The following is a 26,577-nucleotide window of genomic DNA, read 5'->3' on the forward strand; positions in this document are numbered from 1 at the left end:
TTCAATGTTATACTCCCATTATTATTAATGGAAAGTAGAGTTTGATAAATGATGCTAGTTAATCTGGAGACTTTGCGCCTGGAAGACATTGTCCTGGCTTGTTACTTAGGAAGTTCAAACAATAAACAAGGTCATAATGAACGAGACATCCGGAAGACCATTAATATTATTTTATATAGTAATAACAGTCATATTAAATTTTATCAACTCATATAAAAGAAAAATATGCCATCATAGCAATGTTGAATGCCTATCTGGATAATTGCAATTATTTATATTTTAAAAATAATTCTTAAAAATGATAAACAAAAGACGAATTGGAACATCGATGTTAACGACAGAAAGGAAAGGGATTTCTGCATAAAGTTATCACCGATTATGTAAAATGGATGTATCTATATATTATAACAATCCCAAGAGCAGAAATAGTGTAAATCTAAAATCGCGCTTCAAAACTTTTCAAATCTGCGCGTGAGATAATTATTGTGGTCGCATTGGACGGTTTGTATAGGTACAGATCATATTTAGACATTATTTTGATAACTTCGTATTATAATTAGACATTCTAATGTGTATCAATAAGTGTAGGTTTCCGTAATGTAATTATACCTCGATAAAAACCCCAAACACGTTCTGTGTTTTCGTTAACATTTATTCACATTAGTAATTTATTGCTATGAAGATGTTATTACTTACTAAATACTTACAAATATATACAAATATATAAAATTGTAGTATGAGCCCAATATTGTCATTGATGTCAGGGAAAGTAAAAGAAACTTAGCAGAGATTTACTTAAAGAATACAAAGGGAAAATATTGTACATTAAAGCGAACCTAAACAGAGATTTTGTGTGAACGGAGGTTTGAACACAGAAGTGTAAACTATTCCATGAAGTATTGCAGTTGCATGTGCTTAAATTATCAGCTTAAAATTGTTCAGTACGTTTGTCATCGATACAAGTTTGATTTGTTTTAGCAAATATGAGCCATTTGATTTCAGTAATATTATTCCCACAGTTCGCAACTGACGATTGGGCACTTTTTGCAGTTATTATTAGCATGTAATAATTTTATTGCCAAGTGTTATATTGACGGTATATTTACTTGATTTTCTTCAACATTCTATCACGTTTCATGGCTAGTGTGGATGGAATACTCACTAAGTATAGTACTATGTAAAATCAAAGCTAGTGAAAAATTTTAAACGTTGGAATGCAGGAATAGTGATCAGGAAACTTTCAGTGATGTTACTGTTTCGAAATGCTTCTAATTGGTGTTTGACTTAGTATGGAGAATTTTTAAATTATCTATTTGTATTTCTACTGAAATCTTTGTAATCACACTTGTAATTTGAGAATAAACATCTTTCTGATATTTTTCTGATTATTACAGTCATCATGCCTATTACTTCAGCCATTGCGAAACCATTCTCTTGTAACTCTGCATCTAAAAACTTAACTGCTAAAATATTCGCCATCCATTTGATTTGTGATACTCTTATAATATTAAATAAGCAATTCTTGTATATATATTGATAAGAAAATAGACTTACTTGACAGCGTATTATCTTCCAATACATTAACTTTTATTTGACTCCCTTTTTTCTACGTACGACAGTTTGTCTTTATCTTTATCAAATAGCAAGTAATTCTACACAGTCTAAAAGACTTAAACTTTAGAAGTGTTAGGTTTGTTGAAGTTTATATTATTTATACATTTAACTAATATCATGATGAATATACAATTAGAAAGTCTGTAAAATTGCCGATTTCTTTTTCTGATAACGAAAATCTTGATGATAATATTGTTCTTCAGAACTCATTATCATTATCAGGATTGACTATTGAGTTTCCACTGTCTAGCCAAGTTTTAACTAGTCTTTCTTCTATTTATTTGTTGAGAAATTATACATTTAGAATTGTTATACGATTCACAAGTTTTATGAGAACGTAATTGGGTGCAAGAAGCTGAAAGTTGTAAAAGGAGAATATTAAAGGCAGCATAGTGTTCGACAAACAGAAGAAGCCCCCTTATAATCATTAACGTATATTATTTATTTAACATGTAATTGAACATTTTAATGTTGAATTATAATGACCCTAGTCATAAAGTTCTAAAGTAATATGAACTTCAATTTATTGTTTCCGAAACACCAAGAATTTGAATGATAAATTGTTAGTAATATTGGAAAATCAATGGTGGATGGTGGATAAAAAAATAGGATATAAAAAGTATGGATTGTTACAAATAGCATCAATATTAGTTCTAAACATACCTTAATTCACGTCTTAGACATTCGGCTTGAGACTCGATGGCGGCCAATAATCCGCAATGTATACCTCGAACGGGGGAGGCTATTCTGGATAATCCGGAGGTCAAATAAATAATCCTTCCACGTGCACGTCTCACCAAGGGCAACATGATCTGCGTTACCCTTGTTGGTCCCAAAAAGTTGATTTCAGTCGCCTTCTTGATCACCTGAAGAAATAGGAATGTCACAATCTTAATATTAAATAAATAAATAAATAAATGTAAATAATATTGGACCTGGGAAAAGGCTTGTAACATTTATTTTAATAAAATTTAATATATGCGCTATTATTATCGGCTATGTTTCCTTATTTTTCGGATAGTGGCATGATGAAACAGTCAAAAACTACAATTTGTTGTTCAAGGCTAAATCAAGTGGTTAGCACGATCTTCTTTTCAAAACAGTTAAATTTTATTAAGATAATTATGTAGAAACCAGAACAGCAATGATCGGATGGTGCCTTGTCTTATATGGAGGAGGCATCAAGGATTTCCAACCAAGTTCTCACCATGAAAGCAGATCGGACTTGTCATGATGGAAGACAACACCATTTTTATTAGGCGGGAAAGTTATGGAAGAATATGATTCGTGTTTCAAATACAATTTTGTTTGTAGACTTAAGGGTCAGATGAAAGATCAAATAAATCATTCTGAACGATCGTAACTTAATCACGTGAACATGATCGTGAACGTAATTTAAGAGAGATAATAACAAATATTAGACGCTTGCATGTATTCTGATTATTTGTTCACTTCAAAATTGTAAAACTAAGAAACATTTGTCAAAAGAACGAGGTCGATTTGGCACCGAAACATCCATTGATCTAGTTTCGTTCTTCTGCAGCATTTTGAAACCGTCTGTTAGGTAAGCGTTAGGTCTAGTGTGAGTACGCTGGATGCTGCAGAACTTTCCATTCGAGCTGCAACAGTAACTTCACAACTTCAATGAAATGCTGAAATGAAATGAATGAAATTCAACTTCAATGAAACTTCACAACTCTTGTAATGTGTGGCCGAGTGTTGTTATGCAAGACTACCCTTTTGCTTTGTTTTGGCCTAAAACTGGGAAGGGGAATTCTGTTACGGATATTTGGTCGGGGAGACCCGCAGTAATAAGCGAGTTGGACTGGTTATGTGGAGCCACCCTCTAAACTCCAAACTATCAACTGATCGTATGACACTAACTGATACTTCTTACTGTTAGTAAGAAGCACTGTTGTAATGGGCACCCCCCTGCCCATAACCGGTAACAGCGTTAAGAGGCACGAGGGCCAGGCAAGGATATGACGTCGTTGTCACAACATGCAGCTCGCGGTACCTGTGTAAATCGCTCACTGGAGAAGGTCGAGACAATCCTCCTTTTAACAACTAGGGGTTTATCCGGACTGGACCTACAGTTTAAGCATACCGACTAGCGAGTGACCAACTTAGAAATCATCCCAGAAGACACCCGGTCTTATCCAGCCTGGTTACTGACGTGACTGGAATCATTTCACTTGTCGGATTTTACACTCTCTCCTAGTACAATCACAAATATTAAATAATCACAAACATAAATTTTACGACCATGTCACGACCAACCCACGACTATCGCAACAGTACGTTGACGGACTTGTCGCCTTTACCACTGCACTACCAAGCCGGCACCAGGGGGTATTGATTATTCTTCTTTGTTCTGTAAAACTTGAAGATGTTCCACCTGGCTAGGTGAGACGTACTTGAGATGGACACTGAGGCCGTATTGAACGACTGATCGACGCAGCATCTTGTACAGGAGAGATTTTATTGAGAGAGGAAGCCTGTTGGCTCGGTTGAGAAGCGGGAAGAGCAGATTGACAATACCTTGGCCTTTTCGGAAGGACCTTTGAATCTGGGAGTTCCACCTAAACTTGAGATCAAAGACAAATCCGAGATAGGTGGCTTCTTTCATCAGTAGATGTATCACCATATAGAAAGACGCTGTTTTCTTAACTGATACTATATTCATCAATATTTTATCGACAAACAATCGTATAGCAATTGTTTTAAAATATCAGTAGAATACCGTTTCAGGTTAACACATTTGGACGCTTTCACATTACGTGACATTTCTTCTCTAATATTTTTTTCGGTATATAATATATTATATAGGCAAAGTGTACTCAAAGGGTTAATTTTTGTTGCCACATGTAATATAAATCTATCAATTTAGACATTATAAAATATTTAACAAGATCTTGCGTATACCTGCGGTGGTATCCATTCAATTTCTCCAAGCGCCACCCATGAGGCAGCATGGACGACAGCCCACAAGCCGGAGGCGCCATCTGGCAAGGATTCGACAATACTAAGAGATGAGGCCAATATTTGCGTTTCGTTGGTGACATCTAGTTGGAGAATGTGCAGGCGAGCGGAACAGAGTTCGCGAAGCTCCTCGGCCAGTGGGTTATCGTCAGCCTGTTGGAATCCAGCGTATACGGTGAAGCCCTGTTCATCCAGGTAGCGTACGAGGGCGCTGGCAACGCGCGAATCGCATCCTGTAACCAGAACTGCTTTCCCAGCTGCTGTTATCTGGAAAGAAAAACTTATATATAATATACGAATTAGAGGTGGCGCCACCATAGCTTTTTGTTACTATTATTTGAAATGACCCATTTTACCTCAAATTCTACTGAAGTAATTTACTGAAAATTTGGTGTAAACCTTCTCTATACATTCTTCTATCGTATTGTAAAACTATAATATATAACATAATATTTGTTAATTGTTTACATGCGACGTTTTCTTGCAGTTAATAATACATTGATTTTTTAAAATGGTTGTTTTGGTTTCTTATTCCTGTTTCCTGAAAAAAACGACTAAACGGATGTAAGTAATTGTAACTTCATCCGCTGGTCTGCTTCCGACGATTTTTAAATTTTACTGTTTTTAAGTTGGCAGTCCTCAAGCTCTGATAATTCAGGTCTGACAAATTAATTCAGAGTACAGAATTAGTACATGAGTATATATGTATTTCCTAATTTAAAATAAAACTAAACTATTTAAGTTATGGTTAAGAATATGTTTATACATAATACAAGTTCGTATGATTTAGTTCGCCTTAAACTTCTGATTTGCTGCGTGTTGCCAAGTAGCGTTATTGCTTCTACGCTGCTCTCATTTAGCAATCTTATTTCATTATGTATTGGTAATTAATCGTAGAACTTTGTTTAGGTTGCGTTGAATTGCTAGTTGGTTTGATGTTTTATTGTAATATTGACATTTGCATCAAATAGGTCCAAATTGGTATTAAAATGGACCGATAGCTTAATCTCTTTGATTTTAGGTCAAGTTGAGAGTATCTTCCAACTAACCAGTACAGTTGCTTGACATTTAATGTAATCTACTCTGCTTTTTGTCTAGCATGATGTTTCCAATTTAACCTAACATCGAGATGCATGCCGACGTATTTCGCTGATTCTGCTTGAGGAATCGGGTATCCGTCAAGAGATATAATTAGGTTTTTGTCGTTTCGCCTCAACGCAAAATTAACATGGACATATTTGGAACTATAAAGTTGTATTTGTCAGTCTCTAGTCCATTTGTAGATCTTGTTGACTGAACACATTTTCTATATCAAAATCAAATTATTCTGAATCATTCCATTTGGAAATTTTTAAAATAAATTTTGTTCTATTATTTAATACTCATATATCACTAATATTTCGAGATAAATGGAACTACGCTACGCTACATGAAAATTTTTAGCAAAATTTTATTCTTTTACAAAGTTGTTTATTAAAGTGTCATCAATTAAAGAATTAATAGAGTTTAAGGAATTCATTTAATTAAAGAAATCAATTTTGGCTAAGTATTCAAATCAATATATTGCCTGTAATCTATTTAACCAAGGTAGTTCCAAAGGAATATATTAGTGTTGGGAACTATCGACTGAAATCGGCTATGGACTGTTTCAGTCGTTATTTTTGGTTGGATTGATTTTGTTGCTATTTACTATCGGCTGTTTCAGTCGTGTACCTTTAGTTACTATTTTTGATTCTACTAGTTTCTTTCGACTGATTTTTAACGTTCTGACTCTGTCGTCCTAGCCGCAACCTTGACAAAAATGTACCCAATTTATGCTTACATATATAATGTAAATAGTTTTATGATTTTTTTGGTAGTAAGCTTGTAAATAACAATATATTGTATATTAATATAGCAGCATTTTGGGACGATATTTTTGAAAATTGTTAATGTAATAGGGTAAAAAGATTAAACTGATGAATGATAAATAGTAAAATACATTTGACTCTCGATTTTTGTTAAAAAATATTTCTGTTTAATAATAAATAAGGCATTTACTTTATTTAAAAAAGCTCTAGTAGTTGTTGTGTTATCATTTTTAGTTATGTCATGAATTAGTTTTTTCTATGATTAGGTATATGTTTAATTCTTATTTAGTATTTATGATTATTGTACATCTTTAGCTTTTAGGTATTGTTCTATTGTATTATCTAGATTTATTATAGTATATTATTTGAAAATAGCAATTAATATATTAAAATATGATAAAACATTTGTGGGGTATTATTCCAGTCCATAGACAAATTCTATTCCTTTTTACAGATCCACAGAATATAAAAATATAATAGTAATTCTACTTCGTTTCAAATGAGATTATTAATTGCATGTTAATAGTATTTAATATATATTTTTTTTCTTTTCTTTTTATTCTTATTCAACTTTTGTCTATTCTACTGTTCTTTCCGTCTGACATCACGAATTCATCAAAACAGTTGAACCGCACATTTTACTAGTTTTTTGAATATCTTTGCCATGATAACTTTGTCGTCGCAAATATTCCAAGTACTGTTTCTTTTGTTATTGGGATATCAGCAGTGTAAAGCAGATATAGGAGTGGCCCCAATACACTACACTGGGGAACTTTAGCCGAAATAGTTTTAAGTGTTGAGAATGCCCCTTCATACGAGGCTCTAAGTATTTTGCGTTTTCCTTTCAAATTAATCTCCAATAAATTAAATACGTTTTCTATATGGTCACAAATTACATTAATATATATTATATACACATATACTCAATATATATTAAATATATGGTCATTCATACGGTTTTTCGTTGTATATTTGAGTGCTATACTCAGTTTCTAGTTCAAGGTTTCCTAATTCCAATTTCAGTAATAACGGCAGAAAATGGCCTAGTTTCTGTTTAATAAAGTAAACATGGGTTACCAGTGAAACCTTGCAACAAGCCGCTTAATTTTTCTATAGTTTTTGTAAATCAAATATATTATTAACTCTGTAGCACGGATTCAAATTTAATAATGACACTTTCCTAACCAAATTTTATGATCATCTTTTTGTTCTCTCTGTTAAAATCTTTAATTCGTGAAATATTTTTTTGCACAACATAGATAATAATTACTTAATACTACTAATAAATTACTTCGTGGGAGAGGAGTAAATCGTAAGTAAGTGAGTAAGTCGCCTTTTGTAAACTAGCATTTTTATCACATATTTATATTCGTTCATAGATAAGAAATAGGATTTTATGTGAATGTTGATGATTAATTGGAGATGGTACTAAGACATGATTTAATAGATACCTGTATGTATAATTTTTTTAATAAATTGTGTTTTTTTATTAACGAAATAATTGGGGGGAAGTAATGAGTATGTTATATCTAAAACCTCTTATATATAAAATGTTATAGTGGTTATTGAACTAACTATTCACGAAGAAACATAGTCTGAATATATTATAATATAAATATATTACCTGTTGTTTTTATACTTTGTTCGTCAATGATTTTACTATTGTCTACAAAATTGCCTTGAATGTATTGAATAAATATCAAATAGGACTGATCCGCACAACATGAGCACCTAGGGATATTTTTAGTAAAAAAATCGTCTAAAATTAAAAACCATACCTAGTAATTTATAATCATCAAAATGTACAAACAACAGACGTAATTAATGTTTGTTAGAAACCCAAACCCTCTACAACATTTCCGATAAAAATCCGCCTGATAGGCCATCGTTTAGAATGATGTACTATTCCAGGAAAACTCGTACGTAACATCCATTATTAGCCACAGTACAAACATGATCTCAATCTCTCCCACTATCAAGTCTCATGTAACGATGAATTAATTATTTCGCAAAGCAATCAGGTAAAATTAAACGAGCCAAGTCAACAATATTGTCCCCATGATGCATCCGTTCTAAACAATCGTCCCTCTCCCCCCGACGCCCTCCTCGGGCGCTCTTTGACGGCAACCCTTTCTAATACGGAGATGGAGCCCTCCCCTGGTCTGTGACATATTTATTTTGTTGTCAGCGTCTTTGATATAGAACCCCGTCGTACGAAGGCAAACGCCATAAATTTGTATTTTCCTCGATAAATGGCAATTCACAGGCAGAATTTTTCAAATAAACTTCAATTCGCTTTTTTTGCTCCGTTGTCTCCATCGATTTATCAGAGATGTATTTGTTTATGGGGATGTTTATTAAATATCGATCAATAGATGTGATCTTAAAATGTCGTCAATTACTTTTAGAATAAATTTAGTTCAATTTCTTTAATAATCAAAATATTTTATCACTATTTTCTAATTGAATAATGTAAAAATATATTCAAGATAAATTAAACTACGCCTATATGAAAATTTTTAGCGCAAAACCATTCAAAATTTAATAGAGCCAAATTTTATTTTTTTACAAAGTTGTTTATTAAATTATCACCAATTAAAAAATTAATAATTATTAAGGGATTCATTTAATTAAAAAAATCTATTTTGTCTAAATATTGAAATCATTATATTGGCTGATATAATTTATTTAACCAAGGTAGTTTCAAAGGAATATGTATATTTTTTATCTCTTCAAACGCATAGCAAAGATATTGGAACATATAAATACACCCTTAAGTATATATTATAAGGAAAGAAAAACTAAAGGTAATTTTGTTTATTTTCTATTATAACTAAAAATGTAGACCAACAGTTGAGACTGAGTTTATAGACTTAAGGAAGTATACAATTACCTAATTGCACAATTATTATACTGTTAGTAAGTTTTCAATCTGTCTCTGTCAATATTATTTCTCATGATAAAATGTTTAAGTTTTTATGACAAAATGTTAAAAACAACAAGGTGCATTATATATTGCTCGATTAATCAAGTTAATACATTTTCAATAAGGAAATACGCAAGGTTTGATTTAAATATAACGAAACAACAACAGATCCTGCTAATATTATAGTACTAAACTATATTAAAAAAAAGCACATTGGAAAATTTTAAATTATATTTGTCATTGGGCAACGTTGTTTCTTGTATTTGTTTATATGAATATATATTTATTTTAATATTATAATATTATATTTATATTTTGAAGATTTATATTTATATGCGTGTTTTATACATTATGTTATTTATTTTATTTATGAGTAGATTTAGAAAATTGCCTTGTTTACATTTATTTTGGCTATTGTTTTTCATATGTATATTTTTATATTATTACGAATTTGTAATTATATATAATTATGTTGATTACGTAATATCATTTGCTGCATTTGGAGTAAATGCGTGCATTTATATTTATTCACAGCACATTGTTTAGTTTACTAGTTTAAACTAGTTTGTTTATTGTAATATTGATATTTGCATCAAATAGGTCCAAATTGGTATTAAAATGGACCGATAAACTAATCTCATTGATTTTAGGTCAAGTTGAGAGTATCTTCCAACTAACCAACTAATTTAACCGAACTTCGATGATTCTGCTTGAGGAATCGGGTATCCGTAAAGAGATATAATTAGGTTTTTGTCATTTCGCCTTAACACAAAATTAACATGGACATATTTGCAACTATTATGATGTATTTGTCAGTCTCTAGTCCATTTGTAGATCTTGTTGACTGAATACATTTTCTATATCAAAATCAAATTATCCTGAATCATTCCATTTGGAAATTTTTAAAATAAATTTGTCCCATTATTTAATACTCATAATATTTTTTGACTATTGAATCTAATGACTAGAAATGACTATCCAATTGAATAATGCAAACATATATCACTAATATATCAAGGTAAATGGACATATAATTACACATGCTTATTATATTGGAATTTGAACCAAAAAATAAAATTATTTTCTATTGAAAACTATTTCTTTGTTTCATATCTTAGATCCCCTAATATTAGTAACAGTATTAGAGAAGGTACATTTATTCGAAATTCCATTTAAAATAGTATTACAGAAAATAAACTAAAACACATTAATCAATAAAAGAAGATACAATGGTTCCCTAAAAATATATTTTATAAGCTCCTTTTCCTGATCATAGATAAAACTAAACAGGTTTAGAACACAATTTCAATGAGGCTTCAGATTAATAGCAACCTCATCTTCTACTCTTTTCCATGGTATTAGTTATAAATAAGTGAGGGTAGACTTGTATACACGTATAACATATATATGAATTGAAATTGAACAATTTTCCAACATAAAATTTGAATGCTGTAAAATAGTTGAAAGAATATGAAATTTGCCTCTTTTTATTTTTATTTTACTTAATTTAATTAGTCAATCCTATCAATTTCTTGCATGAATTATGTCTATAAAGTTATATAATCTGGAGACAGCTTACTAAGTGACTGAGTTAAGGTGAGGTTGATGTGATACTTGTTTCAGAATCTCACGCACCTTAGTAACTGGCGTGACTGAAAACTAATTAGTATTCATTTAAAATAACATGAAACAAAAATATTTCGCAATTTTAGCAAAATGAAAATATTCTTACAAAAGTAGCTATATTTCGAATATTAAACAGGAGATGAGCGTGCTTTTCATGCAATTATTAGACAGGATCACCGAGTCGGTAGACGAGTTTAAAAGAATACTCGTTTAAGAAGAATGAAAAATAAGATGATATGGGTTCTAAAGTAAGCTTTTCGAAACAAAATTTATTATTTTTATTTTTAGAACAAAGAGCACTTTATTTTTTAAAATTAAAATTAAAACTTTTATGTACAAGACAATGTATTATCTGTTTTAATAAATGAATAAGACACATTGAACAATATTTATAAATGAAGCGTTGTATGTGTAAGTGAAGTATGTTTTGATAATCGTATAGAACTGTATAAAATAACATGATGACTTATTTTTATCTTAGGTAAATTGTGGATTTTATTATTGCAGTATTTAATATTAATGAAGCCGAAATTCTATTTAGAAGAGAAACACTACCGCAGTGAATGCAACAGAATGAAGTAGGCAAACGGAACTTGTTTTACATTTAAATGGAATGAATGGCGGATATACTACGAAAATCCAAGGTGAATGAAATTGTATGTTAATCACACTACACTAACGAAGTCAACGCAGAAAAAATATAATTATTCTGATAAGATAGTACGTTTTATCTAGCGGGTTCAGAAGTGTCTATGAGATGTGATCCTAAAATGGAACTAGATAATTAATGCAGACAGTTGCCGATAACAACTTAATGTACTGAAATAAGCATTATCCAAAAAAGACACCCAGAATGATAATCAATTATGATATTCCAACATTAATTTTTTGTTATGACAATATTCAACTTTCGGTTGTTAAAATGTTTTACTCGACTTATATGGCCAGCTCCTTATGATTATACCTTTTACTCACCAGATATATTAATTTTTGAGCTTTTATTTTTGATGCTCAAAGAGTTATTTTTATAGTATTATTAAAGAAAATTGTTAATTATTTATAATTCCCTTAAGAGAACACGCGGTAATTCATTTGAAATAATAAATTAATAAATAATGGAATTTGTTGTCATCGAAAGTTGAAAAACCATTCTATACAGGGTAACCGTGGAAATTTGGATAGAAGTAGTACCATTTTGAAGACCATTAAAGGCAAACCGACATAAAAAGGCGCAGGTGATACTAAAAAAACTAATTTAATGACAACTATAAGCTGTGCAAGTGGCACAAAGATCACGTAAATGTTTGCGGTCGTTTCTTATAATTCTCTTAAGAAAATACGCGGTAATTCATTGAAATAATAAAATTGCCAGCTTGAGAAATGAGAAGTTGTTTTAAGACAGTTTTCATACATTTGCTGAAATACGGGATGGGAAAAACCATAGCTAAGCTATATATTATTGTTGTTAATGAAATGTTAATGAATTTCATGGTTGTGGCATTCCTCTATATAAAACAACAGTTTCATTTTTAGCATATTTGCTTTATTTAGGAAGAAACCGGTCACGAGATTCAGCCCAATCTCTCCAAGACGTTTCAGATACCTTAGCAGTTGATGAATCAACTGTTTTCGTTTATATGCGATGAAATATCCAAAAGGAAATAAAATGGCTACCATGAATTGACTGAAAATACGACATGTTTCAACAAAACATTGCAAATGGCGATCCAAAGACCTACTGAGACAATCCTCTTAAGCGTAAAAATTCATGGGTTTGTCCAGGATAGACGAATATTTATGGACATATGGTCTTGTTGTGCATATGGTAGAAGTACTAAGGTGTAATGTGTTGCTAGTTTTTAACACCGAATGAAACTGTATCTGATTGTCGATGTCAATTGAATGACTAACGATAACTAACCTCACGTTACAGGAGTTTTGAAGGATACACCATTACAACTCGGGTGGGAAGCCTGCCATAACCAACGCACTTACTAGATATTTGCCATCTGTTTATAATATGCTCCTCTCCATGTAAAATGGCTTCGAAATACTGAAGATGCTTGAAAATGGATCGATGATTGGGACGCTGCTAAACTAACACCCTTTTTGACACCCTTTTGACTTCATGTTGCCAGAAAGATGGGAAAAACTTATAGAAAATATTTCGATTAATATATAATATTAATTATTCTCCATAAGTATTTTTAAAAGAAATAAAATATATATATTAATATTTACGTAAATTTCTGTATTGTCTTTATTACATTTATTGATAATACACACAAATAAAGTTACACAGCCAAAAAGAACATGAGTTTAAGGGTTTTAGCATAGTGATTTTCAAGAATGTTTGAATCATTAATTAATTTTTATAATTTCTGAATAATGTTTAAACAATTAGGAAGGCAAAGTAATATTTAGATTCTGGTAAATGCTACCGGAGCTTATTTATTGTAATTTATTTAATTAACATTCTTAGTAAGTAACTAAAGAAAATACTGAAGTTCATAATTAAATTAGTTTAATTAATAAACATTTATTTTATTAGAATGGTTTACTAAATATAAAAATAACTTTGAAATTAATAACAGTAATTCGAACATGTTTTCGACTTTGGAGCGTGATTAATATATTATAAATTTACGCGTATCTAGTTGAATAATTACAATTATTATTTACAGGATATTTTGTGAACAACATAGCTTTCATACTACCTCGATATAAATTAAACTGTAAATCGTTCAACTCCGTTATACAATTTAATTAATTCAATTATATAATATGTACAAAACAACTTCTCCCGATAGCTGCCAACAATTCGGGATTATTATGTTGATTTTTTCCACGCTTGAATAGCGGCCAACCGTTAAACGCTCACGAGCGCAGATATTTTCGAAAAACTTTGTATCTGTAAAAATATATGCATAAATCTTTCTTGAGGTTATTTTTGCAGAAATCGAGATGGTACACGTCGAGATGTGCAAAATCTGTTTGCGCTTAGGAAGGCGTTTCGGTGATATAATGGAACGGTTATAGAGTTCGTCCGTCAACTGACTAACTTTGAAATTTTGCTATAAATTTTATCAATTATAGAAGATCTGATATACGGTATCGACATACTTTGAAATTTTCTCTTTGATGTCGGATATATTTTTAACTCTTAAACTAGGATTATGTTTGAAGTCTATTATTATTTATATATTTTCTTAGATTCTTTCAAAATTATTTTTTCAGAACTTTTTATGTATTTTATATGAGAATTTTGTTGAGTAGTAAAGGATATTAACTGAAACTTGATGAAAATAAAGGAGCAATGAAGAAACTTATTCACAAAGTATATATTAAATAGATGGATTATGGTTTAGTGGTAGCGTAATTAAATTTAAAAATCAGAGTGTATTGAAAGAAAGGTATAATAGATTTCAAGAAAAAAGAAGACATATGGCTTAACTGCACTGGTTATGGACTGTTCTATAATCTGAGGATGCGATCCCTTTAATGTAATAGCATAAAGGATGAAATGAGTTTGGCATTTTTTCTGATATATAAAAAGTTTCAGTGTTGTGTTGCATTGCCGTTCAATAAGTTATCTTTTTTTTCTCTAAAATGAAATAGTATTTAAAGTAAATTAATAGTTTTTGTGTGCTAAACCCCTTTCATATTTCATAATACCGGGTATAGAAAAAAGCTGTTCTCTTTTAACGTCATTCAGTAAACAGGCATCAAATTAATTAGCAATAAAAAATACTGGTTGGCTTTAGATTGGCAAACGTTCCGCAGTTACTCGAAGGAGGATTCCTTGGTGTAGTTAAGTGGAATTTGGGCAAAAGTATCGCATCTGTAAGCTTACAAAATACGGACTGAAGATTCTTCAAGACATAAACTACTATGGTATGAAACCTTTGTGTTTTTAAAAGCTGCTAGTCTATGGTTTCCCGGTATATATATCACAGTTAATAGTATAAGGCCATCAAGAGTGCCTAATATGGACCACTAGAATTTGGATAGAAGCTTAAAGTTCATGATGGATGGCAACTAAACGCGGATTGCAGTAATTCAGTTTCTTATCTGTAAACTATTGGAATTTGTTGTCATCGAAAGTTGGAAAACCATTCTATACAGGATAACCATGGAAATTTGGATAGAAGTAGTACCATTTAGTAGTACCGACATAAAAAGGCGCAGGCGATACTAAAAAAACTAATTTAATGACAACTATAAGCTGTGCAAGTGGCACAAAGTATTGTGTAAAGTATTCGTTAAACTGCAGACCCTGTGCGTTCGGGTAAAATCGGAATTTGCAATCGGAAATAATCGCCGGACGATCGCCAATTTTGACACTGCCTGCTTTCTATTTAAGAATAGGTAATGAGTTCATGTTTTGTACAGTAATGCCTTAACTAATAATTTAATTGCTTTTATATATTAGATACAACTAAAAGGATTTATAGAGTCATTCTCAACAAGCAAATTGAAAAATAACTTTTGAAAATATTTGTTAAATCTCAATAAAATTTTACAATTTAATATGTGTTTTTATCCTTGTTATTAATTTACTTTTGTAATTCTACCCTTGTAAACTATAAAAGTGATATATCATTCTTTAGTTAAAATAACAATGAAGTCAACATACATATTATTTTAATACACTTCCATTCATGTTATAATTGACAAATTTATTGGTCTTCATGTCAATGTTTAAATCAAAAACATATTTAAATAAAATCAGATTAAAATGTTACATGTTATGTTAAATTCACAGTTTTGAATTTATATAGTATACATTTACTTATATATAATTCTACCAATTTAGTCAGTATGAATAAGTTATTTTTACAACTAAATTAGTTCATAAATGATATAAACACAAGGTTAACCTCAAATAATCTAACAAAATTGTTCATCAACATTCTTTAACAAAATTATCACACTTGCCGATCATATGGCAAAAAAATTGATCGGCCATGAGTACACGATTTTATCTGAAGGGCAGTTACGATTATACCCGAAAGCACAGTGTGTGGAGACTAACGGTTGCTATTGTGTAACGGTTGAGATGTTTGGTCTGTTTTGTAATTGATAAAAACCCTCAGCGTCGTTTCATATCATTGTTGAAATTGTGGCTCTTCTTTATATAAAAAAATAGGATTGAACAAAACTCAGTAGTAAAGTGATTATTGTATTATTGTATTTATAACTGGAAATGTGGAAGAAGTTAAAAGTTTAACTGTATTATTATAAGTGGAAATTGCAAATGAATTATCTAAAGTAAAACTCCTGTTATATATAAAACGATTCATTGAAGACAAAATTTGTCTATGTATGTCCTTCAAATTTTTGATTATAATCAATCGAGCCTAGAAAAGTAAAAAAGTATGTTTAGCTATATTCTTAGACATAGCACAAGCCTTCGATAAGGTTTGGCATGAAGTTGTTGCCTTGTTCATAAACTACAGAAAATGTTACAAATTATATTAAAATCGTACGTTACATTCACAATATTTAGAGTTAAACAAAAAGAAGCCTACTCTTCAACTTCTACTCTACACTTGTGATATACCACAAATGGAGAATTGCATTTTCTGGTGATACTGCGATTATAGCTATCTGAGACAATAATGAAGAAGCCACACGAAAATTACAACAGGCTAGTGACAATATAAATAATTAGACACAAGCTTGAAAAATAAAAATTAATGAAAGTAAATCTGTGCTTATGCAGTTCACCTACAATCAGACCGTACAAGCACCAATAACATTAAATAATATTATCATTCTACACAGCAACAACGCTAAATATCTCGGAATTAATCTTGATGCAAAACTTCGCTGGAAGGAACTTATAAAGAAGAAAAAAAAATGAACTGGAATTGAAATATAGGAAAATCTATTGGCTAATTAGAAGAAAATCACAATAATCAGTACATAATAAATTGCTATTATATAAGGAAATACTGAAACCTATATGGACATATGGGGTTCAATTATGGAAGTATTCTGCAAAGATTAACAAAAACAAAATAAAATATTTTTAGAACTAAGTCCTGAGAAGTATTGTGGGCTCACCCAAATACTACAGGATTGACCACCTACATCGAGACCTTCAGATACCCACAAGTCAGTCAAGAAATCAAGAGAATTGCAAGGGGGCATGAGGAAAGACTCCATTCTCATGAGAATATAGAAGTATTGCAACTTTTGGATATCACCTGAGCAGTACACAGGCTCAAAAGAATCTTACTATCTGATCTTGTCTGGTGTTGTGCAATGAGGTGCAGTTAATAAAAATACACCAGTGACATGTATAAACATTATTTCAGCAGAGACTGAGATAGGGTCGATGGACCTTTTGGATACCATCTGAGCAGGACACAGACTAAAAAGAATCAAACCATCTGATCTTGTGTAGTGTTGTGTAGTGAGGTGCATATATATAAAAATTCAGCAGTGACATGTATAAACATTATTTTAGTAGAGACTGAGATAGGGCCGATGGGTCCTCCTAGTTATATACTTAGATTTAAATTATCATAAAGACAAATTGTAGGTTAGTGGGAAACGACTAGTAACAATGTAAAAATTAAATAATAAAAAAAGATCAAGCGATGACTGGCGCTCAACCAATTTGGCATTGGTGGTCGCGCAGGACTTTGAAACATGCTTTGAACAGGATTCCACAGTTTTCGACTGTTGACAATAAGGAATTTATTCTCCTTTAATTTGACATGTCCAGACGATTGTAACCTGTGTCGTTAGATTTGTTGCTCAATTATGAACTGATTGCACAATACATAATTTCGAATAGGCAGATAACCTATAGCATTTTTTCAGGGGAATGCGGCGAGTGGATATATATATATATATATATATATATATATATATATATAATGTTATAGTAATATAAGTCCTGCTACACCAACAGCAGCGTGTTGCTTGAGGAGAAGCTGAATATGGATAGATGATGATGGTCCACGCATTATTATCTGAGACTTATTATATTTAAAACTCTTGTAAGTTTTTAAGTTTTAAGGAATTTGATAATACCAACGCCTTGAATAACATTATCTCACCAATAATATCTCCATCTTCATTCATCGGTGAATCATTTTTCAGGCTCTATTTACGCCATTCCTCGGAGAATGACTCTAAATTAATTTGTTTGTCCTCAAACAACGACAATGTATGGCTCCCAATAGGCATTCGTTGTTGTTAACGTTGTTAATAATAAATTAGCGGTAAACAACTCGGCAAACAAATGAGCTGCCGACAACAAGATACACAAAAAACTGTTTTCGAAGCGTTCGAAATAAAAAAAATAACAACCTGGCAAAATGTTACGCATCGCGCAGGGTTTAAATTTAGAGTCCGACAGCAATGTGTGTGATTTACGGGAATTAATTTATTACGTAAAATCGTGGCATATATTCAAATTATAAATGGGCGGGCTGATTGAGCCCGTTTACGTTTGCGAAACTTGCATGAGAGCTCTAAATTATCGACTGGCGACGAGAAATTTATTAACAGTTTATTGTTTGAAAGCCATAATCAAAATATTAAAAAATTCATAAGGAAAATAAAATATTGGTTTAAAATAGACGAATAGGGCCTTGGCCTGAATGCGTTTAACAATGAATATAAATAACATCTTTGTAATATAACATCAGTTTTGGATATATATGCCAAAAATTTTTCTATTGTTGAATTCCTTCTAATGATCTAAATCTGAACATATTGCTTAACGTTTGGTATATAACACTTAGCGTCAAGTCTGTCGATAAATGTTATGGACTATTGACCAACATAGAGACTATATAGAGACGAACAATGACCTAACACCAAGCTTACTGTGTTATATAGCGCGATTAATTATGTCACATTTATTGAAGCAGTTCAAGCTGTAATGTCATCAATGTTTCATTGTAGTTTTTCTTAGTCCATTCGTCGCGTCAACTACTGAAATTATATTTCAAGGACAAAATAATATAAACAACTCACATATTTAAAATATGTGTTTTTAACAAGATTTTCTGCTACAATTGCTTTGAAAATGTCTCATAACCTTCGTAGAATAGATTCGTAGAATTTCTGAAGAGTATCCAATATGTAATCTATGTAGTATCCATGTTGTCTCATTCCATTTAAGGTTGCCTAATGCACTTGCTTTGAAAATATCTGTAAATCTTCGTAGAATAGATTCGTAGAGTGTCTTAATAGTATCAAATGGTCGTCCATGTAATCCTTGTAGTATCCATGTTGTCTCATTCTTGTACCAAAACACCCACTACTTGCTTCAATGATATTGGAGATGGAAATCTATTTCTCACTATCTGCCATAAAAATGCTCGTAAATGTTTAATTAAGTTGAGGTCTGGTAATTGTTCTGGCCAGTGAAGATGTTTGGTGATAATCTAATGCTCTTCAAACCAAGACTTAACCTTATTGACTGTGTGTGTAGGCATATATCATCATGGAATATGATGGTGCTTGACAACAATATGCTAGTCATAGTTAAAACATAATTATTGAGGATGACGATATATTCATTCGTAATTCGGCCAGTGATATGAATAAGGGGGTGAGACCCCGAAAGACCACGAAATTGCTGCCTAAATCATAACGGAACTGAAGCAGGTGGTCGGTATCGTAGGCTTCTCTTGGGATTCTCCATACATAACCCCGGCCGTTTCGAGGAAGCAATGCAAACGATGATTCATTGGACCATATCACATTCTTCCAACCATCCGATGCCCAGTATGCCCTCTGTTCCCAATCCTTTTTAATATTCGAATATTCGTCGGTCTATATATATATATATATATATATATATATATATATATATACTTTTAGTTGCCTGATCTTCAATCTAACTACGGAGACATCTATAAGTACATCATAATAATCATCATTAATTATTTCTTCTAAGGAAAATAGAGACTAATATTAAAACAAGATATGCGAAGCTTTACTTTCGGCCTCCTTTGATAGTTGAAATAAATTTAAACAATGGCCTAATTTTAACAAGGTCTAACAATACCACATTTAGTCGGATTTGTGTTACTCTCGTAAATCTTTAGTCATCTCCGTGTTGGTAACAAAGAACTTAAAGAAAAGAAAATTCTCTTGCAGTTTTTGTCACTGGCATAATTAATTTTATTTTCCTTTGAACGTAATTTAAAGTCCAATATAGATACAGTTCGTTAAATTTTCCTTGTATGTTTTGCATTTTTAATTTCCTGTTTAGTTCCCTGCATATTCACACTTATTTTTGAACACATATTTTCTAATTGTTTATTATATGTTTAATTTTTAGTTATTTTTCATTATTCATATATAACAATGATGATAATGATCAAGAATTACAATAATATCGTATTAATTTAATTAATTGAATTAATATATTTATAAAGGTGTATTTATTTTGATATATCGGTTGAGATTAATAACTAATTTGTTGAAACATAAAGAGAAAATACAGCAAGTCGCCATGAAAAGTTGAAGATCGGAGGGAATTATAGTTTTATACTTTTACAGTTTGCAGGATTAGAGATTTTGGAATATCGGTATATCGTTATTTTAAAAAGACGATGACCGTAAAAAGTCCTTGGTCCAGAAAATATATTGGTTTTGGCCTTAGTAAAAAACAGTTATTTGATAGTTGGTTCGCTTTATCTGTATTTCTGATAAACCAACACCACTTATATATTTTATAATTGATGATTAATACATGAAATAAATGATTTGACATTTGACTGACGTCATATAATTTTAATTTAAGATAGAAAAAGCGTTTTTAATTGTCCTGCAAAAGTAATGCATATTTAACTGTACTAGAATATTACAGAATGATTTGTCAATATTAGTCACCATGCCAATTATTGGTAATAATGTTTGCATATGTTTTGAATGGTTTTAAATTTTTGGTTTGGTTATGCATTTCAGTTCTTTTTAGATTTACAAAAACTAATCATCTATAAATGAAATTGAATAAAAGTATGTCATCTCAAGCATAGTTCTCCACCAGTGGCAATCCTCTTGCATTATATTTCTGGAATATTTGCTCATCCTTAATTTAGACGTTTTTGATTTGAATCATTTATACCACACGGATCTCACTTAATAATAACAGAATTTTAAATATGTTTTTTGAATTGAAATATTACTTTAAATTAAATATGAAATTAAAATCACTGACATATTTAAAACATGTAAATATTTTCAGTAACGTTTTAGTACGAACCTAAGAATCTCGTAATATTTTTATTTTATGGTCCTCAATAAGTTTGCCAGCCAACTTGTTTTGATGCCATGTCAAAAAAATAAATGTAGTAGATTTTATGTCTCAAAAATACTCATAAGTATTGTAAGATAGAGTAGTACTAATTTATATTAAGGCACGTTGTTTTATTTTTAGTCACAGTTATTTATTAAACAAGAATATATTATTCCAAATAATATTAAAAATAATCATCTTATCGTAATTAACTGAAACATTAGTTTTCCATTAAGCTGAACTGAATATATCGATAAAAATATTTTGAAATATACTACATTTATTTGAAGATACATAATGTTTAACATTAATTATTCCATTAAATTAATTTAGTCTTATTAAATCGTTACATTATGATTTTGTTTATTATGTGTAATTTAACATTTAAAATATCATATTTATTGTTTTCAATATTTTAAATAAGTTCTGCTGAACAGTTTTTGTGGAGTAATATTAGTATTATTAAATAAAAACAGCAATAAAATAATGTTTTGCAAAATTCTATATTTATATTTTTGAGTTATAAGTAAAAGTAATTTTTATAGTTAATAAAAATATTGATATTGAATATTTATAAAAATATAATAGGGATCAGCTGTGAAATTGTTAGAACAAATAAAATGTACCCTTTTAATTTGCTTTTAAAATTATTTTAATTTAGCGAAAAATAATGACGATTTAATGAAACCACTGTGCCAGCGATATTGTAAACCCAATCTTGTTTTAATGTAAACGATAACAAATCGTCATTATATAAATGAACTATAGCATCACAATAAAATGATAACAGTTTAGAAACTAAGTAAAAAGAACAACAAATATTTAGTAAACAATTTGTATAACATTTTAAAAAACATTTCCTTTTAAAATATACCTCAGTTGCATGTGTCGTAATATATACCGAACTTTCAAAGCCAGGGAAATAGTTTGGGAAAATTGCATTCAATAGAAAAATGCTTTTGACCGTTCTGAAGTTCGTATTTTTCTTGAAAACTGTATTTTTTGACAACTTGTATTGAATTCGCATGTTTGAAAATTGAATTTTCTTCAGTTTATTTTGTATAAGTATATGTATTAGTTTGAAAATAGTTCCATAAATAGTAATTTTGTTTCAATTTTGGAAAAATTTACACAATGGATGTTTAAAAAGTAATCAAACTTCTTATAAAAAATCGTATTGATTGTAACTCAAGTTCAAGTAACTTTATACAAGTACCGATTTTCCTGAAGACTTGCTTAATATCTCTGGCCATTTTAATACTAAACTTATTATTTTAAACTATCCTACTCATATGAGTATTGTTTAACATTATTATTATTATAGATATTACAAAATATTTATATTATATTTAAAAAAATAATAAGTTTGATTATACTATTACGTTGATATGTCTTCTGTTCACGTCAGTGTTTTATTTTACAATATTATCTGTTATCTTGGTTATTGGTTTACTGTTATGTGTCTGTAATGGCTAAATGTTTGTGGTGGTTAAACTAATTTGTAATTGGAATGAACGTAAATGGGTAGACATCTCTCTTTTGATGAGATATGAAGACAGCTATAAAAGTCGGATATATTTATTTGCATCTATTCTATTCAAAAGTTATAGAACTATTTACTATAATCAAAACTATTAGCCAATGAAGTGTAGAAATATTTTAGCATAGTTATAACGTAGACTGGAAAACATATTCTACCATGTGATTGCTTTGTTGATAATGATAGAGGCAATAATGCTCATTTCCCTATTGCTGAAATACAAGCTAAGTACTTACATAGAGCGGAAGATATACTCTTAATTCAAAACTTAAAGGAAGTTATTCGAAGAAATTGCTTGTAAGGAATTCGTATTTAATTTAGAATTTCAGAAATATGAGAAATTTAATTAGCGCTAGGGAATAAAATATCTATGAAGCATCTATGTTTGCTTTTAGATCAGTTTAAAATGCTACCGTAATATATTTAATTATTTTAAATGTTGTGCGACAAGAAACTCATCTATTTCATTCCATTAACAGGTTAATAGAAAAGTCCCCTACCATAGTAAAACACATTTTTTTGGCCAAATTAGTTTTTTTATTCAACATAATTCCCTTCAAGGGTGATACACTGATTATAGCAACCCTCCAACTTTTCGATACAATTTTTGTAGTACGATTTGCACTTTGCTTCAAAATAAGCCTCAGTTTTGGCCATCATCTCTTCGTTCGACGAACATTTCTTTCCAGCGAGCATTCTTTTCAGATCTGAGAACAGGTAATAGCCGCTAGGGACCAGATCTGGAAAATACAGTGGATGAGGAAGCAATTCGAAGCCCAATTCATGGATTTTTGCCATCGTTTTCACTGACTTGTGACACGGTGCGTTGTTTTGATGAAGCATCACTTTTCCCACGTTTTGGAGCGGGTCCATCGTGTGCAGTCCACTCGGATGACTGTCTATTGGACTTCGGAGTGAAGTGATGTAGCCATGTTTCATCCATTGTCACATATCGACGCAAAAAGTCGGGTTTATTACGCTTGATCATCTTCAAACACTGTTCCGAATCATCAACTCGTCGTTTTTTTTTGGTCATAAGTGAGCTCGCGCGGCACCTACTTTGCACAGAGCTTCCTAATACCCAAATATTCGTGAATTATATGATGTACACGTTCAGTTGATATCTTTAGAGTATCTGCTATTTCATTCAATTTTAATTTACTGTCATTAAAAATCATTTTGTTGATTTTTTAAATGTTTTCATCGGTAACAATCTCTTTTGGGCATCCACTGCGTTCATCGTCTTCGATGCTCATTTCACCACGTCTAAACTTAGCATACCAATCCTTAATGGTTGATTTTCCTGGGGCGGTGTCCGGAAACTCGGCATCAAGTCAACTTTTTGCTTCTGTATTTTTTCCCTTCGAAAAGCAATATTTTATCAACACGTGAAATTCATTTTTATCCACTTTCTTCACATTAACATAAGTTGCTTCACTCAAAATTCTATAATTCACAAACTAATGATGCGACAGCTGTCAAGTTTATACACGTATCTTTTGAGGGTTAGTGCTAACTAAAGAACGTATGGATTTAATTCTAGTAGCGCCATCTATGTGTCAGGCCGGGGATTTTTCAATTGACTTGTTAGTACAATCGTTTCTAGATTATATAAAAAGCTGTATAAGTTTATTATACAACATTCATAACAACATTTTGTGATTAAGGTTATTCGAATAAACATTACTGCTCCAAAAGTGTAAACGAATAACGATTGTTTTATGAGATAAAGAAAGAAAAATTCATAAATGATATCTAGATACTTTTTTGTCATGAAAAAGTAATTTAAGTAAATGGATTAAAGAAAAAGCGTTAAATAAAAATTAGACTAAATCAATGAATACTTTATGAAGTTTATGGTTAGTGATTTTGAGTTTAGTTATTTTATGAGTTATGTATGATAATGTAAAGAAACAAGGCCGGATTGCCGCTTCATTTTATTTGTTAAATTAATCGCCTTTGCGAATACTTAGCAATTAGCATGAATGCCAACATTATTGATGTTTCGTTGGGGTGCATTTGCCAGAAGTTAAATCATAATGGAGGTATTAAGGGACGATAGAATTTCAAAAGAGTTTATTTCTGAAACTCACGCTCTAAAGCTTCGACGCTCAGAGTTACTATTTTGCTGTGTTTTGTGCCACCCAACCTATTTTAAATAGTTTAAACTATTTTATATACCAGGAACTAATTCCAAAGAGTTACTGATGTGTAGTCACGATCTACGGGTAACTTGAAACATGCATAAACGCCTCTGAAAGTGGTTTCTGCTGGCTCTTGGTGACAGCGTACACATTGCAAGTTCATCATAGCTGGAGGTGGAAGTGCACAATAGTAATAGAGTATTGCTTATTTATTTATTTTAGTTTTTAACTTAATCTTAGCGAGGCCTACTAATCTTAGTGGCATCTCGACCATTGCCTCCCTTGATCTCACTGCACGTCTATTAATGTTAGTCAATGTTATTGACTACTATGGACTAAGATTATTATTAACCATCCTACTTATTCCATCATTGTTATTGCTTACCATTGTCATCATACTTTATTTAGATTATCAATATCACCCAATACCAGTATTTCTCGATATATTTTATTTATCGGTACTTTTGTTTATTAGTGTTATGATCCGCAAGAATAATTAATTACTACCACCAAATACCACCATTTAGCAGCCAGTAATTTAATTGTGCCGTTATATTTCAATATTACCTGACATTAGAAATATCTATCGTAATAATCACCGATACCTAGCATACTTCAAGTATATTTTCAATTTCACCTTTGTCATCAAAAATTGGTTGATCAGGTACTTTTTAATTATGATTTAAAAACTATCACCAGACCACCTTGACGTCAAGATATAACACTCTTATTTGCTTTATTTATTTTGCGATTTATTGAGTAATATATAGCATAAGAAGAAAATAAAAGCTAAAAGAGGTGAACTTAAACAAGGAGTTTTGCTGGATCGGAGACTATCAAGCTATGATAAATCTAAAGATGCTTGGGTATAAAACAGAGAAATGCTGATAGTAAATCGAGTACAAAGGAAGATGCATAACTTACCTTTAAATTATGATAAAAGAACACTAATCCTAGCACAACTATCGTAAAGAACGTAAACAACGTAAACGTAGTCACTTGTGACACTTGTAGAGCATTCAACACCGTGCTGAGAGTGAAGGCGGCGCCGTGACAGAAGACGACCGGCAGAAGGCAACGATCCAACACATCCCAGGGTACCTCCTGAGCGGTCGTCGCACTGGGAACCTTGCCGGGTAGCCCTACCGAAGACTGACGTCGGATTGACGTCCTCCGGATGGGGCCGACGGCCGGCAATGTCTTCAGCGATGGTCTGCGTTTAAAAGGTCCGCTCATGGTGGCCGAGACAGAGGCGACTGAGCCACAACAGGAGAGTCAGTGCGGACGAACCGGCTCTGATCCCAAAAATAATACGAAAAATATTTTATAAATATGTCTCAGTCGGCCGTGCTTGACGCATAAAATTAAAACTGGACCCCCGGGTGGAAGCCGGCGGCGCGCGTTCGTATGGAAAACGGTGACGGGGAAATTTTGGAATTTTCGCGGCCGACCGCGACGATGCACCTTCGGGTAAATTTAGAAGCTGGTCGGGTTTCAGGAGGCGATAAAAAGCGAGATTCACCAGTTCTCTTGTTCTGGATTAATTAGCTTCGTGTCAAAATAAAAATTACACTTTATTGTATCGATAAATGTTGAGGAATATATTAAGTGCTTGCATGTAT

General features: G+C 31.3%; 1 protein-coding gene across 1 annotated transcript in view; it reads right to left on the reverse strand.

Annotated features, from left to right (window-relative positions):
• Positions 1–26,369, reverse strand: part of LOC143190657 (D-beta-hydroxybutyrate dehydrogenase, mitochondrial) — a 93,173-nt gene extending 66,804 nt beyond the window's left edge. Inside the window, exons 1-3 of the mRNA XM_076395149.1 lie at positions 25,880–26,369; positions 4,540–4,863; positions 2,278–2,480 (exon numbers count right to left, since the gene is read on the reverse strand). Coding sequence (XP_076251264.1) covers positions 2,278–2,480; positions 4,540–4,863; positions 25,880–26,191 — 839 coding nt within the window. The 5' untranslated portion in view covers positions 26,192–26,369. The remainder of the gene's footprint in view (positions 1–2,277; positions 2,481–4,539; positions 4,864–25,879) is intronic.
• Positions 26,370–26,577: the final 208 nt, after the last annotated feature.

This window comes from Rhynchophorus ferrugineus, unplaced genomic scaffold (genome assembly GCF_030347505.1).
Source record: "Rhynchophorus ferrugineus isolate W39M unplaced genomic scaffold, kcgeb_rfMv2 rfM2, whole genome shotgun sequence".
Classification (NCBI taxonomy): domain Eukaryota; kingdom Metazoa; phylum Arthropoda; class Insecta; order Coleoptera; family Curculionidae; genus Rhynchophorus; species Rhynchophorus ferrugineus.